The 14,807-nt window shown below is 40.8% G+C and overlaps 1 protein-coding gene across 1 annotated transcript; it reads left to right on the top strand.

Annotated features, from left to right (window-relative positions):
- Nucleotides 1-2,112: 2,112 nt before the first annotated feature.
- On the top strand, nucleotides 2,113-9,680 carry LOC116392438 (von Willebrand factor A domain-containing protein 5A-like). The gene is made up of 20 exons (XM_031863873.1): nucleotides 2,113-2,155; nucleotides 2,380-2,582; nucleotides 2,666-2,888; nucleotides 3,249-3,415; nucleotides 3,508-3,622; nucleotides 3,746-3,891; nucleotides 3,983-4,071; nucleotides 4,407-4,551; nucleotides 5,311-5,390; nucleotides 5,495-5,609; nucleotides 5,705-5,863; nucleotides 5,974-6,077; nucleotides 6,930-6,932; nucleotides 7,016-7,233; nucleotides 7,511-7,561; nucleotides 7,872-8,048; nucleotides 8,894-8,947; nucleotides 9,039-9,187; nucleotides 9,360-9,483; nucleotides 9,604-9,680. The coding sequence occupies exons 1-20, from the start codon at nucleotides 2,113-2,115 to the stop codon at nucleotides 9,678-9,680; spliced, it is 2,442 nt and encodes an 813-aa protein (XP_031719733.1).
- The last annotated feature ends 5,127 nt before the right edge of the window (nucleotides 9,681-14,807 follow it).

Here is a 14,807-nt window from a genome sequence, read left to right as displayed (position 1 = left end):
AAAAGAGGAAATGAATAAATGAAACCGACTTCTAATGATTCACAATAATATTTTATTACCCGGTATTGTTGTTGCACTATTGGCCCAGACATCTACAACCAGTGCTATTAAACGTGTTCCAGCGGTGGTTGTTCTTTTTATGTTTTAGGCAGAAAGACATTTTCCATTTCCAACAAAGCCCAGCGGCAGAGTCGTAAAAGACCATCGTCTTGTATATAGCAGTCAGAGTCGTTCATCATTATGGAGAAGAACATAAGAGAGTATATAGAATAAAAATCACATTAGGGTAACTTCAGGTGTGTTACACTTTGCTAGTATAGCAGCTAACGACGCTCGCTTCAGCCAGAGATGATGAGTAATTTACAGAAGTCTGTTGGTCAATGTGAACTATGTTGCATGAATAGCACACCACTTGAGGTAATGTTACAATATTTCTGTGATTTTTTATATTTATGGGCATTGGCAGTGGCATCTGTGTAAAGTGCGTTAAATATCTCACAAACGACTGTAATATACACTTAAATATGTGTGTAAATACCTCTTGTTTTAGGGTCTATTGATGTTTTATGTGTCTGTAAAGTTACAGGGATTGTAAAAGACTGAAAGATGAAATCAATCTTTTAACCAAACGCAGCAGATGGCGACACAAAAACAAAGATTTTTCTTGCTTTGCTCTGGTGTCAAAGAGCAACTTTGTTTGAACAAATTGTTGACCCATAAATTGAGGTAAGTGATTAAATGTGCCCCCACTCGCTTTAGTCCAGGGCAACAGTGTGAGGTGTTTCCATGAACCTCCTCACTAATAAAAGCTGTACGTCTCTCAAGGGACCAGCATGTTTGTTTTTCTCCAGGGTCATTATGTTCTTTGAGAGCGCTGAACCTGACGGTTCTGTGGGCTTAATGTTTAAACTACTCGCAGAAATCTGAGTCATTCTGCACACCTTGTGATGCAAAACACATTTCAGAGGAATCTGACAATCAAAATGAAGAGAAACTAGAAACCGTCCTGCAATGCAACCACACCACCCCATCACCAAAATCGGGTCAGGATTGTAAAGTCTGTGTGTGTGTGCGTGTGTGTGTGTGTGTGTGTGTGCGTGCGTCCTTGCTCGGTTTGATCTCAAATTCAATCAGTTGGTGAGCAATGACTTTGTGAGCAAGAACAGCGTTATTGTGAATCCCACTCACCCGCTGTGCGTAACAATTCAAGCGTTAGGATTAAGGCTCCAGACTAACCTTTCCACCAGCAGATGATTTGGTACAGCGGTATTAATCAACAAACGTGCATGCTGATGAATAGTTTTCTTCATTTACACACCCTAGTTTTGCATTGATGTAAAGATTAACAGAGGCTTGTGACTTGATATTTGCAAAATATTTTACTGTGAAACAAAATCTGAACCCTAACCCTAACCTTTAACCCCTACAATTCAACTCCAGAATGCTCCTGTTCCGTATTCCATTAGAACGGTTTATAATAACAAAGTCTGTTATGATTTAATTCCCCAATAAATATGTTCACCTGAGCATTCTACTTGTGTACATATAATGTTGATGTTCAAATCATACATATTTTAAAAGATAGTACTCACTTTTGCATTGGGACTTTGAACATCTTACCACGGTTTACATCAACTAGTGACAAAAATAGGAGAGAAACTCAATCAAGAAAGATGAAGAAAGGTAATTTAAGGCAGAAGAATCCTATTTATTGATTGTGAAGTGGTTAATTGATATATGATTACAGGAAATATGTGAAGGGAAATGGGGTGTATTAGATTAACAGGCGATGCAGTTAGCTTACATTATAATTAACATATTTATAATCATATGTATTGTTTATTATCTATTTAGTTTGTTCGATGATACATGTAGTGAATATATAAAATGTGTTTTTTTGTGTATCTTCCTCACATTCAGTCCTGTGTCCAGAGCATGTTTATAACCATAATGTTCATGTTTGTTTGCATTCATGTAAAAATATTTATAATGGATGAAAATCAATATATTTATTGTTGATTGATTGGTAAGGAACGGCCAGAATGTACAGTCATTACCATTCATCACTACAGCAGGAAGTCTTTAACTGTTGTTGATTGTTGTACAGGTATGATGGCGAACTGCTGTGGTCTGCTAACCTGCCAGAAGGAACCAGGTACAGAGTTGTTAGAGATTGTTGTCTGCTTATGTTAGCTGTAATGGCTCTTGGGCACATAGGCCTAATAACGTATCCTGCTTTGCAAATTCAAGAGGCAGGTTTAACATCTTGTGTAACAGACACACCTCTAGTGTGGCTAAAATGCAACTATTCAGTAGAGAAGAAACTTTAAGCTGTATATCCTCAACAATGTGGGAAAAATATGATTGTGTTTCTTTCAGTTCCTCTGAAGAGTGTGGAGGTGGAGCTGGAGGTGAGGGACCATGTAGCTACAGTGGTCTCCACTCTGAGCTACGAGACCGAGGAAGACAAACCAATAGAGGCTGTTTTTGTCTTCCCTCTGCCTGGAGATGCTGCCGTCTGTCATTTCAGTGCTAAGACTGGACAGACAGAGATTGTAGCTGAGGTGAAGGAGAAACAGGAGGTGAGCTGGTCAGCAAAGACTCAACTCACAGTGGAGCTTTAAAATACAGTGAATGTTACTCACATGCGCCGTCTGTACTCCAGGCTCGTGACGAGTATGATGACGTTCTGAGCTCCGGTCAGCAGGCCTACCTGTTGGAGGAGAGTGAGCAGAGTCCAGATGTATTCTCTCTATGTGTGGGCAGTCTGCCTCCAGGAGAGAGCGCCTCCATCAGGCTGGAGTACGTCACTGAGCTGGCTGTGCAGGCCGATGATGGGCTGAGGTTTTGTCTGCCTGCCGTGCTCAACCCTCGCTACCAACCTCAGGGTAGGAAAAAACAGCCAACACTTTTTTAGCTTGAAGTGCACACCACTCTTGACCAATGTCCAATACACTGGAGGCAGAACACATCATCTCACAACTCCTCTCACAGGCAGACACCAAACCATCTTGGCTTCTGAGGAGGAAATCAATATTGATATAATGGTTAACTTTATACTGGTTGATATTCCTTTTATTTATACAAATTCAAATGCCCTGCAGAGTTTTCTTTGATTTACATTTAGTGTTTCTTACCAAAACAAATTGAGTGTATCCTTGCGATCTTCTCTGGTCATCCAGAACTTCTGCTGAACCAAAGATTCTTGGCTCTTACAATATTCCTAACGTGTCCGATCTTGTTTACAGGTAGTGAAGGTGGCAGTGTGCAGGTGACCTCTGTTCCAGCCTCTCTGGTGCCCTACAATCTGTCTTTCTCTGCCCGACTGTCCTCTCCTCGTCCAGTCTCTAAAGTAGAGTCCAACTGTCCCCTGGACCGTCTCCAGTACCTCAACACAGAGCAAACCCGGGCCACGGTAGGTAGAGTCCTAATGATGATTGTTCCTCACCACTGAGAACAACATGCGTCATTTGATTCATATTTCCGAATGTGTTTTGTGAACTGCAGGTCAAGCTGGCTGCAGGACACAAGTTTGACAGAGATGTTGAGCTGCTGATTTATTACAAAGACGCCCACCGGCCCATTGCTGTGGTGGAGGCAGGACAGGCCTCTGCCAAGCCTGGTGAGTGCAAATTAGTGAAGGTTTTACTTTTGCAAATAAAAAGTTAATTATCTTCATCCTCCAACTGATGCGTTACATGTGGGATTAAAAACCAGATGTGTGGTCTCTCTTCTGCATTTCCAGGCACTCTGATGGGTGATCCAGTAGTGATGCTGAGCCTGTACCCCGAGATCCCTCAGGCTGAGATATCTTCAGTCTCCTCATGTGGAGAGTTTGTGTTCTTACTGGATCGATCTGGCAGTATGGCGGATCGCATCGGCAATGCCAAGGTATTCGTTGTGTGTTATTTTTCATCATAAAATCATTCATATTGTCCCTCTCAGACCCTGTCATTTACTATCCTTTCTCTCCTTCCTTAAGGATACTCTGCTGCTCCTGCTGAAGAGCTTACCAATGGGCTGCTATTTCAACATCTACAGTTTTGGGAGCAGCTATGAACACATATTCCCGTGAGTCTGTCCTGTCTCCCAGACATCACCGTTTCTACATGTGTAATTCATGTCAGCTGTATCGGCAGATAGATAATTAATATTGGGTGATCCTGCAAAACCATGGATTATGATCAATGTCATTGTTTTTATTAAATGTTCCGTTACAACCTTTTTAAAAAATGATTATTTCTACAGTGAACACATGCGTAAGTCTGTGGGAAAGATTGTGGTTATACCCCCAAAAAAGTTGGTCTGAGACTGGATGTGAATTCTAAATTGCGGTGTAGAAGTTGGTAGTTTCTCACAACCAATCCACCATCTGACATCCTCCATTTGTGTGTTTCTGATGGCAGTAAGAGTGTGGAGTACAGTGAGAAGACCATGAAAAAGGCTCTGAAGACAGTTAAAATGATGAGCGCTGATCTGGGAGGAACAGACATCCTTGAGGCCCTCCAACACATTTACAGCCAGTCCTGCATTCCCAGTCAACCTAGACAAGTAAGACAGACAGACACACACACACACACACACACACACGCACACACACACACACACACACTTCTCAACACTAGGGGCTCTGTTTACGTGACAGAACTACAACGCTCTGATAGTTTGGTATTTTCTTGATCTTAAACTTTGCTTTGCTGCATGTCATCACTTTGGACTGAGCTCCTCTACCAGGCCTAATTCCAAGAATGAAAGAATCAGCATCAAATTGAAAGTTTAACGGGATTAAAGCTGGAACCTAAATCAGTATTTACCAATCTATTCAGCAATGAGTTATTCTTATAGTAGCTGTCATCCACAGTCGTGTAGTACTGTAATAATTCCGTCTTTAGTTAATTAAATCTCTCAGCAGGTCCCATTAACCAAAAGTTTGCTGTTTTTGTTGAGCTCTGTATTACAATATCATTTATTAATAAATATGCGTGCTCTGCCGATCATTTAGTGTTCACTCGCTCTTACAGCTTGTAAACTGAGAACAAACAAGGGATTGGAAATAGATCAGACTTAGAATATACCGTACGATCCATTGAAAATGGCTAAACTGATCCACTCAATAGGTACTGTTCTACTCACCAGTTTATTCGACTCACACCTTCGTTCTTCAAACTTTACTGTCAAAACCACTTGTGCTTCTGAAAAACAACATACAAACAGCTGTGAGAATTATGGGGATTACTTTCAACACATGCTGCATGTTTCTGTTTGTGACCTCATGTAACATAAGAGTGACATGTACACTCTGCTCCCTAGCTTTGTGTCTTTACCGATGGAGAGGTTTTCAACACCAAAGGAGTTTTAGATCTGGTGAAGAAGAATTCAGGTTCCCACAGGTGAAACCACAGAAACACAACAAAAAAAAAAACAGCCCTACAATTGCCAGAATATGACCCATGTTCAAATTCTGTGTGTTAAAAACAAAACTGCTGTATAGTAGGTGTTTCTCTTTTGGGATCGGGCAAGGGGCAAGCTCTGCTCTTATCAACGGGTTGGCCAAGGAAGGCGGAGGTCACGCTCAGTTCATCACAGGCAACGACAGGATGCAACCCAAAGTAAGACATCACAGTCATGTCAATGTTAATAAAACATGCAGGCACGATAAAAGCGTAGTGCCTTTTCCAACTTTCTGTTAACTGTTTCCCACCAGGTGATACAGTCGCTGCTTTTTGCTCTGCAACCAGCTGTGGTGGACATCTCAGTGAATTGGGATTTGCCAAAGGAAGTTTCTGTCACCGTACTCTCTCCACCGATCACCACGCTTTTTCAGGGTCACAGGTCACTGGTTTATGCCCAGCTCACTGGACAGGTAGGAGCAGCACCATCTCATAGTAAAATACCTCTCCAGTGTCATTTTTTTCTCTGATCCATCCATCCATCTGGCAAGTAATTACAGTAATAAACATGTTGCTTTCTCAGTTTTCAGAGGCAGCAGCGGCCTGTGTGACGGTGAAGTACAGCATGGCAGGTCATCCCTTTCAGAACCAGCTCCATTTCAGTCTCAGACCTGCAGAGGACACTGGGTAAAAAGTTACAGTTTAGATTGATTATTTAGCTAAAATAAGACTGTAGCAACAAATGAGAAAAATTTTACTATTTAATACAAGATTATTGCGCTGATGCATGCTGATGAATTATGTTTTTTTTTTTAATCGATATAGGCTGTAGATTTACATGCAATACTTTACAATGCTTCTACAGTTACATAAAATATCAGGTAATAGGTTTTGAACACTTCTCAAGGTGATAGGGTTGTTTCCGTTGTATTCAAGTCAACAAGGTTGCTTAAATATAAATAAAACTGTGACGTACAGCGACGAAAGAAACCCTGAGAATCTCTTCAGCAGAGCAAGATCCTAAAAGTACTTTATGCTTTTTCATGTTTCAACACAGTCACTGAAAGGCGACAATCGATAAATGTTTAGTTTCCCTGGAGAAGTCTTTCCATTTGTAGAACTGTTTTCGTCATGCATCGCTGTAATTGGCTGAAAGTGTATTTAATGATCACTGCACCCTCAGATTTATGATTTATTTCTGCCACTTTCTGCCACTCCAACTTTGCACTTAATGTTGAGCGTGTGTGATTAAAATAGGGCCCAAGGGTACAGGTTTTTTTCTTATTTTCTCTAGTAATCAAAGTTGCTATGGTATCTTTAAATATCTAAATACTTGGATAACAGAGCTCTTGACAGAATACAAATCTGGAGCTAGTTTCCACCGCTCACCTGGCCGACAGACTTCGGTGTAGCTAGGGCCTTTAGAGTTTTCATATGTCTGTGTTAGTTTCCTCTGGGTGCTCTTGTTTTCTCTCACTGACATCCAGATTAGGCTATATGGCATCTCTAGATTAGGCTCCACCTCTTTATGACCCTAAGCAGGTAAAGAAAATAGTAATTAGAAGGGTTATTGTTAAATGGTAAATCAGTGTGCAGATGTGTTAACATCTCTCTCCTGTCTGCAGATTAACAGTCCACAGGTTGGCTGCTCGGACTCTGATTCGCTCCCTGGAGATGGAGGAGAGAGTGTGCAGAGGAAAGGAAGATGGAGGAGTGAAGGAGGTGGTGGAGCTCAGTGTCCAATCAGGAGTGAGCAGTGCCTTTACTGCCTTCATTGCCGTCAACAAAGACAACGGCGAGGTGATTCGAGGACCTCTGGTGCGCAGAAATGTTCCAACATGCGGTGAGTATAAGTTCAAATACAAAAATGACCCTCTTCTTAAGAGATACTAACGCTGACCATGAATGATAGGGAAGAGAAATAGGATGATGTCTTGCTTTAACATCGAGGAAATCATTGATCACTTGCAAATTTGCCTGTCTATATGTAAAAAGTTTAAAAGACCTGAATATCTTAAGTACCGTTATTAACTGCTTGTTGTTAGTTTGTAATAAGTTCAGAAACCAATTTCGATATTTTTTGCTTACTAATTTTCATGTCTCATGTCTTGACCTCAAAGGTGAGGTGTTCTGTTGTGAAATTATGTTTTGCTGTGTCGACATGACAGAAGGTAAGCACACACTGAATGGAAGTGGACAACACATAGAATTACCCAGAACCCTCGTCGCCGCTCAAACAGCAGGGCCTTTTCCGTGGCCTTGTAATCAAAAAACTTCCAGAATTGTCATTGTCCCGCATTAAAAGAGACACACTATTGCATTGAGTGACATCTACATAAACACTGCGAGAGTCCCATCCTAATGAAGGAATATTTCATCAAAATGCCCAATGTGGCTTGTGTGTACTTTTTAAAATAATAATATTAGTTTTTGGTTGAAGGAGTTCTGTATTATCAAGCTGTGTTAAATCTGCTCTCTCAGAATGTACGGATAGCCAACCTAGGGATGACAGCTGCAATGTGTTCTTCTCTGCGAGCCAACCTACGAAGGGCAGATGGAAGAGGTTCTTCTCTGCTCAGATAAAGAAGCTACATGCCTTTTGGAAACCACAGACGAAGTCTATGGACCAGCCTCCACAGTACAAGTCTGACGATGGTTGTAAGTAGACGTGTGCAGACAGCGGCCCAGTTTCATTATTTATAGCATGTCAGGGCAGATATTACAGTGTTCAAACTAGTTTACAATAACACATCATACTGATATCACTTTAACAGGCTTTACTTTTGTTGTAAAATATTTCTTTAGGTATTTTTATTTTTTATGTGCCACAAAGAGATGCCCGCCTTCTTTTGGCCACTGATCATGTTTCTAAAGCACCACATTAGATTTGTGTTAGTGTTGTTTGTGATTGAGTTTGAATATTGTAAAAACAGTCATCAAGCGCATGAGCAGGATGTTGAACACGAGAAATTAGCTCAAAAAGTAAATAGAATTCTCTTATATAATCGTTTATATTTACTAAGATGGTTTAGATTTTCTGAGTTAAAGCTGGGGATAGATGTCCTACAAAGACTGGTGGAATGAGTATTAATTTAGACAATATGTGAGATCACACAGTGGCTGTACCTGCAGTTGGACCTTTTGATTATGGGCTGTGATTAGTTTTAAATTGAAGTCCGGAAATGCAGCTCGCTTGAGTCATTTAAGCTTTAAATATGTGGGCTAATTTTTATGATTATTCCCCGTTACAGCCCCATTAGTGTCACAATGTACTGCAAGTTGCTGTGTTAACATATTCATCACTCTTATTATTCATCATTTAATAAGTAATTATTATATTTTTAAACATACAATAACATGAATTTGTATATGTTGAGTTGTATTTGTATCAAACTCTGTCCTAGTTTATGGTGCAGTGGTTTATACAGTGAAACGTTATCTGTGTTACAATGTTAACTGTTGTTGCTGTTGTATAATGTTCTCCTTCTCCTTTTCTCTTAAAGCCAGTGGAAGTGTCAATTCAGGGTTGGATGTCTCTCCAAGTAGCCTGCTGGATGGTAAGGAACAACTGATGAATAGAATGGCAGGAGATTTAGTACACTGATCCAAGAAGATGATCTTACCTCTGCGCTTTGTTTTTCTCCTCAGGATGCTCCTTGCACAAACAGCCACCCAAAGCCCCTTTTCAGCATTTGGTCTCCCTCCAGAAGGGATCTGGCTGCTGGGTGCTGGATTCAGCTCTGGCTGCTGCACTGGGAAAGACCAGCGGGGAGGTGGAAAACGCCAAGCCTGCATCGGTGGGTTATTGTCAAACATAATAATGTAAATTAATAATGGGACTTATTTGTCTTGTGATTACGTTGTTAGGAAATAAGATGTTCCCTTTGTGCCATCTCTTCTTTGTTCTCTTTGATTTTGTTTTCCCTCTCGGCCCCGTTCCATTTTCTGTTCTTTGATTTGGTGAATTAGGTCAACAAGGAAGTGTGGGGCACCATTCTGGCTGTAATCTGGCTTCATGGCTTTGAGATGGATGCTCAGGAAGAATGGCAGCTTCTCGCTATGAAGGCTGTGTCATGGCTCCGTGCTCAGAATGGTAATAAACATTATACTACGTTTGAATCTTTTTAGTAAACTAGGTGTGCTGGTTACAACCAGCTGTTTGACTACATTCAGTCTGCTGATGACTTATTTTGTGTTTTGTTTTTTCTTGCAGCATGCGTGACAAAGTGTGTGGAAGCAGGAAATGCTCTGCTTGGTTCCAACGTGCAGAGAGATGCTCTGGGACTCTGAGGTTTTCTGAGGCCTTTCATGTCAATTTGTGGCTAAAACAAGTGAAAATAAAAACTTGGAGCTTTAAACAAAATGAGCATTAGTGGCTTAGTTTGAGACTTCATACCTGCTCTGTTCATTGTGCAGTAAAAACTGTGTGTCACCAGGCTCACATGCACTTTAGCCAACACTGACCATGAGCTGTCAGCATATTTCTGGCCACATTGTACTGATTTAATTAAAGAACTGCCTGCTTTACAGTAACTATGATGTTTTTTAACAAACTTTTTGTAATGTTTAGGGACGGTTAATCCTAAATTACTGCTGAGACCTGGGGAGATTTTAGCCTCAAGATGATCCTTGCACTTCTTCTTGCCCTCTGTATATAAAATATAAAAAGGAATTTCAGGTTGTGATGTGCACATTAGTTTAACTGTTCAAATTGCTTGGTATTTGGGTGTAGATTGGAAAATGCATTTGTGGTTACCGAAAATTGTGCAGAAATCACTGTACACATTTGCAAATCTAAATTTTCATTGGTGGTTCGTGTAACACACATTTATGACTATTTTGAGACTAATTTCACTCCATAAACAGTCACAGGTGAAGGCATTGACACAGTTCACTGCTGTGCAAAAGACAGAGACAGAACAAGGTGAAAATACACAGGTCTGTCAACAGTGCTGTACAAATCTCAGTGTTGATATGATAGTAAAATATAACAACTCACCAGGCTGATTGGTTGACCTTCTGCCAGCTGTCATAGCTATGGTTTCCTGCCATTTAACACATTTTGTCTCCGCCTCAACCGGCCACGCAGGGCCGGTCCTGCCAAGAAATGCAGAGAAGATTCATGATTACGCCGAAAATGCTGTGCCTACTGTATAAAGGTTCACAGAGCTGCTAGCATGACTGTAGACTCTTTTAGTCTTCCGTTAACGCAGATGTCTAGTCGTTCTGAAATACAAATTTGTAGAAACAACAGGGTAATAAACAAAAGGATGATTGACGGGATAATTCTGACTTGATGTTGAAGGTTTAGCAGTTGAGACAACAGAATGTGCAGCTTCTAATAGACCAGAGTCAACAAGCAAGTTACTTACTGTAAGATGTAAAACTGTACAATAACAGCAGTTATGAGATGTACACTGATCCCTTCATTAAACCTCCAACCACAAATCCCTACCTGCCTCAAACACAACATAATTGATGTCACCACCTATCTGGGTTTTGCTGCTCTCTACCAGAGCTTCATGTCTTCATGAAGGTCCGATTCAAGTTCAGTCTCTACGGGACAACACAGTAATTATACACACATAAGAAACCCTGTTGTCTCTAGTTTAATTGAAGTCTTGTTTTGATGATATGCGAGATTGTCATCTGGGAGGCCAGTAGACTGTTACTGTGGAATAATTCATTTGCTACGAAGTTTCCTGACCTTTTCGGATCAAATTTGTGTCTGAACACGAGGGACATGTGAGATATTAGCTAAGGGTGAGAGGGTAGCACAAAGAAGCAAACCCAACCTGTGTTCAAACTGCTGAGGGTGTTATTTTTCTCTGGACTGACCGTTTGTCCCTTCTTGATGACCACCTTTGACACATTTTGCAACTACCTGACATATATGGCACTAACTGTGCTCCATTAACGATTTCCAAAATGGAGGAAATCGTTTGGTCAGGGTGATAGACAGAAAAAAAGAAATAATGGGAAGTACAAGAAGAGCGAGAGCAGAGGAAGAGTACGTTTGTTACCTGTGAATCTTGGCACAGGGGTGTTTTTGTGATAAGACGCGAAGGAGGAAGCGATGGTGCCGCTGGCAAAAAGCCTGCATTACGGGTTATTTTCCCATCTCGCTCAATCTACTCCCGGCTCCATCTGAACCCCACTGAGGCAGGCAGTCAATTACAACAGCCCCATTTGATGCAACCAACAAATGAATGTGATTGCGCTCCCATGCCTGTGCTTTCCCTGCCTTGTGACCAAGCACTCTGCTGCCTGTCATTACAGCAGACACTGTATGACACCACACTTAGAGGTGTAATGTCACCTGGGAGAAGATTTCATCAAGAGTCACCTTGTTGGATAATTAGGGACAATTTGGGCACATGACAAAGCTTAGGAGGTTTTAACAAATCAACTTAAAAATCAATCAATTAATTGTGAATGAAAAAGAGTCTTCCTGAACTCTTTCAGTAGCTGTTGAAATTGTATTAAAAAAATGTTTTCTTACATGGAAGATGTGAAGCTGCTGGACCATCTCCTGCAGGGGTCATATAGTTTAGACTGTATGTATAAATACAGAATTTGACACAAATGACACAAAATTGTGGAGGCAATTAGGTTCAAGATACAAGATTAAAAATGTATTTAAATCACCAAAACCTTTTTCCAAGATGTATTCATGGCACAGGTGTTGAGTAAAAACAGCAAGAATTTACAAATTTCTGTCCAAACAAGATCAAGAAAAACTTGTTCATTTGTTAATCTTCAGAGGGCTAGACTATTGTAATTGTGGCTTCACTGGTCTTCGTTAAAAAAAAAAAAAAAAATCATTTTTTGATAAACTGTCACGATTTATGTTTTATTTAGAGGTTCCCTCTTGCACTTTATTTCCTGCCTTTGTCTGTCTTACCCCTGTGATGGTCTGCCCTTCCCCTAATTATACACTGATGCGTTCAATCACCTGTCTGCCCCGCCCTTAATTGAAACCTGCTGTGTCTAATCGCCTGCGCCTCCCCTGTGTATTTAAACCCTGTGTGTCCCTTGGCTCAGTGTTCGTTCGGCTTTGGTGTATAGTCTGTCTGTTCCTCTCCCCAGTACGTTTTGTGTCTGCTCCCCTCTGCTGTGTTCCCTGTTTTTTGGATGTTTTATTTTCATGCACTTTTGATTCACAAGTTTTTGTGTTGAATACTTTTGTTCCCATTAAAATCCACATTTATCCTACCCTCCGTTTCCCTCGTCTCCCTGCATTTGGGTCCAGCCCTTTCATTTTCTGCAAAAACCTTACACCATCAAGAGTCTGAATGTTACAGGAGTGCAATACTAAATCTGGGTACTCTTTAGTGCCATGTGTGCCAATCATTGACAGGTACATATCAAATTCACATGTGTACTAATGCATCTTAAATTGCCAGCTCTCGGGAAAGTCGACAATTGTCTCTCTGCTGGGTCAGATGCATGCGAAGAGCTGCAATAAGCTTAGAGGGTCTTTTGTTTTGCCACCAGACCCTTTTCTTTCCATTTATGAGTCTTCGATCTTATTTTGTTCAGCTGCTTCAAGTCAGTTTGTGTCCATGTCTGCTTTCTTACTCGTGCCACCTAGAGAAGAAAGCCATAATAGTTTAAAGGGAACCAACAATGCCACCTGGGGAGTTACACCCCGGGAAATATAAACTTAACGACCTTAATATTGTTTAGAATTTATTAAGGGCACACAGATTCATTACTGATATTTGGACAGACGCGTTTCGTAAAATTAACATATTTATTAAAAGGATTCAATGAAAATCATAAAAACTACCAAAACATGCAGAACAAAAGGAAAACAAGTAAAATAGAGGCAAAACAAGCAGACAAAACAGGCAAAATGGAGGCAGCAAAACAGCAGCAAGTGAACCTACAAATGACAAACGAAGAGTAAAAGGGCACACCATGCTGCAAAATATATAGATTGTGAATACTTTCCACCTGAAACAAGGGGTAAGTAGTCAGACGGCAACAAGAGGCGGAATATGTGTGAAACTCACCACCAGAACAGGGGCCAAAAAACAATAAGGCCAGGACCACATGTGCCTTATAAATGCTGGCACTAATTGGGGGGGGAGGAGCCTAGCCTGAGGGCTGCGTTCACAACACACTTCCTTCTCTGAGGAGCGTTCCCCACTACAAGTCCAAGCCAAGACATGTTGTTCTCCCACTGGTAAAGGCTGGCTCAGATGTTTTTCTCATATCAAATGTTCCCAACTGTTTCCTATTTTAAAAGATTGATGCAAAATGAATTATCCAGGAGGTGACATGTGACATACAACACGACTGGAAATAAATAAATAAAACGTTAGATTGAAATATAAGCCAAGTGATAACTCATGTCTTGTTTTACGTATACAGGATTTATCATTTAGGGCAAAAAACACATCTCAATCTTTTTTTAATCAACAAAGCACAGAAGACGTCAGTAACCAGCAGGTGGACTCATGCAGTCGCAGACACAGCCTGCACTTGGAGGAAGTGTTATTGGCAACATATTGCTGCTATTCAAACGCAAGCAGCAGGGCGATCCGACAACCCGCAGACGGTGAAGTAAAACAGAGAAAGGATTTTGATGTGAACTCATGGAAAGCCTCCAAAAAATAGATATTATTTAGCTCAATTTAAAAATACAGAAAATTGCAGGACTCATGAAAATAGAGACTTTTGGATACATTTCATAGAAGCACAATTTCGAGCAATCATGCGCAATTATAAGAATGAATGGGTGCGTATTTTGCCAACAGTTTATTTTCATTTTCATGTCCAGTGTCGAGATAAAACAAAAGAGTACACTTAAGCTGGGGGGGGGGGTTGCTGGATGCGACAGATGTGTTCAGCCACCACGGTGGGTTTGAGTTTGAAGTGACACTTCGCAGAATGAAGCTCGTCCGCCTCCACTGAGTGGAGACAGAACAAGTTGCGCTGATCGCAGCCTCGACAGGAATATTGAGGAGAGCCGTTGCCCGTTCAATGGCATTTACAGCCGGGCTGATTACACGCCGCTCTGCTTTACTGATCATAAAAGACCCAGAGTGAAGGCGAGTTGCGTGAGAGAAGAGCAAACCTGAGGTAAGGAACTGAGCAAGATTTTAACCTGTCAAGATCATTAACAAACGTTATTGGCTTATAAGAATGTGGGACATTTTTCATGTTCAGATTTTTATTCCAGGACGTTCACTGTCCCCATAGTCACACCCAAAAGTGCATGGGGGCTGTAAACTATGAAGATGCATGTTACATGTCAGAGAAATGTGTTGGTTGAATTGATTTCTCACCAAACTAAATGTATGATGACATTTTTAGCACATGAAGTTGAATTCATTTAAAAAATGCTGGTAAAAATTAATCATATGACCCATCTACTATTTATCCTCTCCCTCAGATTTCGTGTCCACC

The sequence above is a fragment of the Anarrhichthys ocellatus genome, unplaced genomic scaffold (assembly GCF_004355925.1).
Source record: "Anarrhichthys ocellatus isolate YVR2014 unplaced genomic scaffold, GSC_Weel_1.0 scaffold30, whole genome shotgun sequence".
Classification (NCBI taxonomy): Eukaryota; Metazoa; Chordata; class Actinopteri; order Perciformes; family Anarhichadidae; genus Anarrhichthys; species Anarrhichthys ocellatus.
Note: the sequence above shows the minus strand (reverse complement) of the source record. Positions and strands in the feature narration are given on the sequence as shown.

Excerpts from the sequence above, each read along its gene's own strand:
- LOC116392438 (XM_031863873.1), top strand. The coding sequence starts at position 2,113 with ATGGCGAACTGCTGTGGTCTGCTAACCTGCCAGAAGGAACCAG. Across the intron at positions 8,049-8,893 it reads GTACAAGTCTGACGATGGTT|CCAGTGGAAGTGTCAATTCA; the intron begins GTAAGTAGACGT and ends TTTCTCTTAAAG. Across the intron at positions 8,948-9,038 it reads TCCAAGTAGCCTGCTGGATG|GATGCTCCTTGCACAAACAG; the intron begins GTAAGGAACAAC and ends TTTTCTCCTCAG.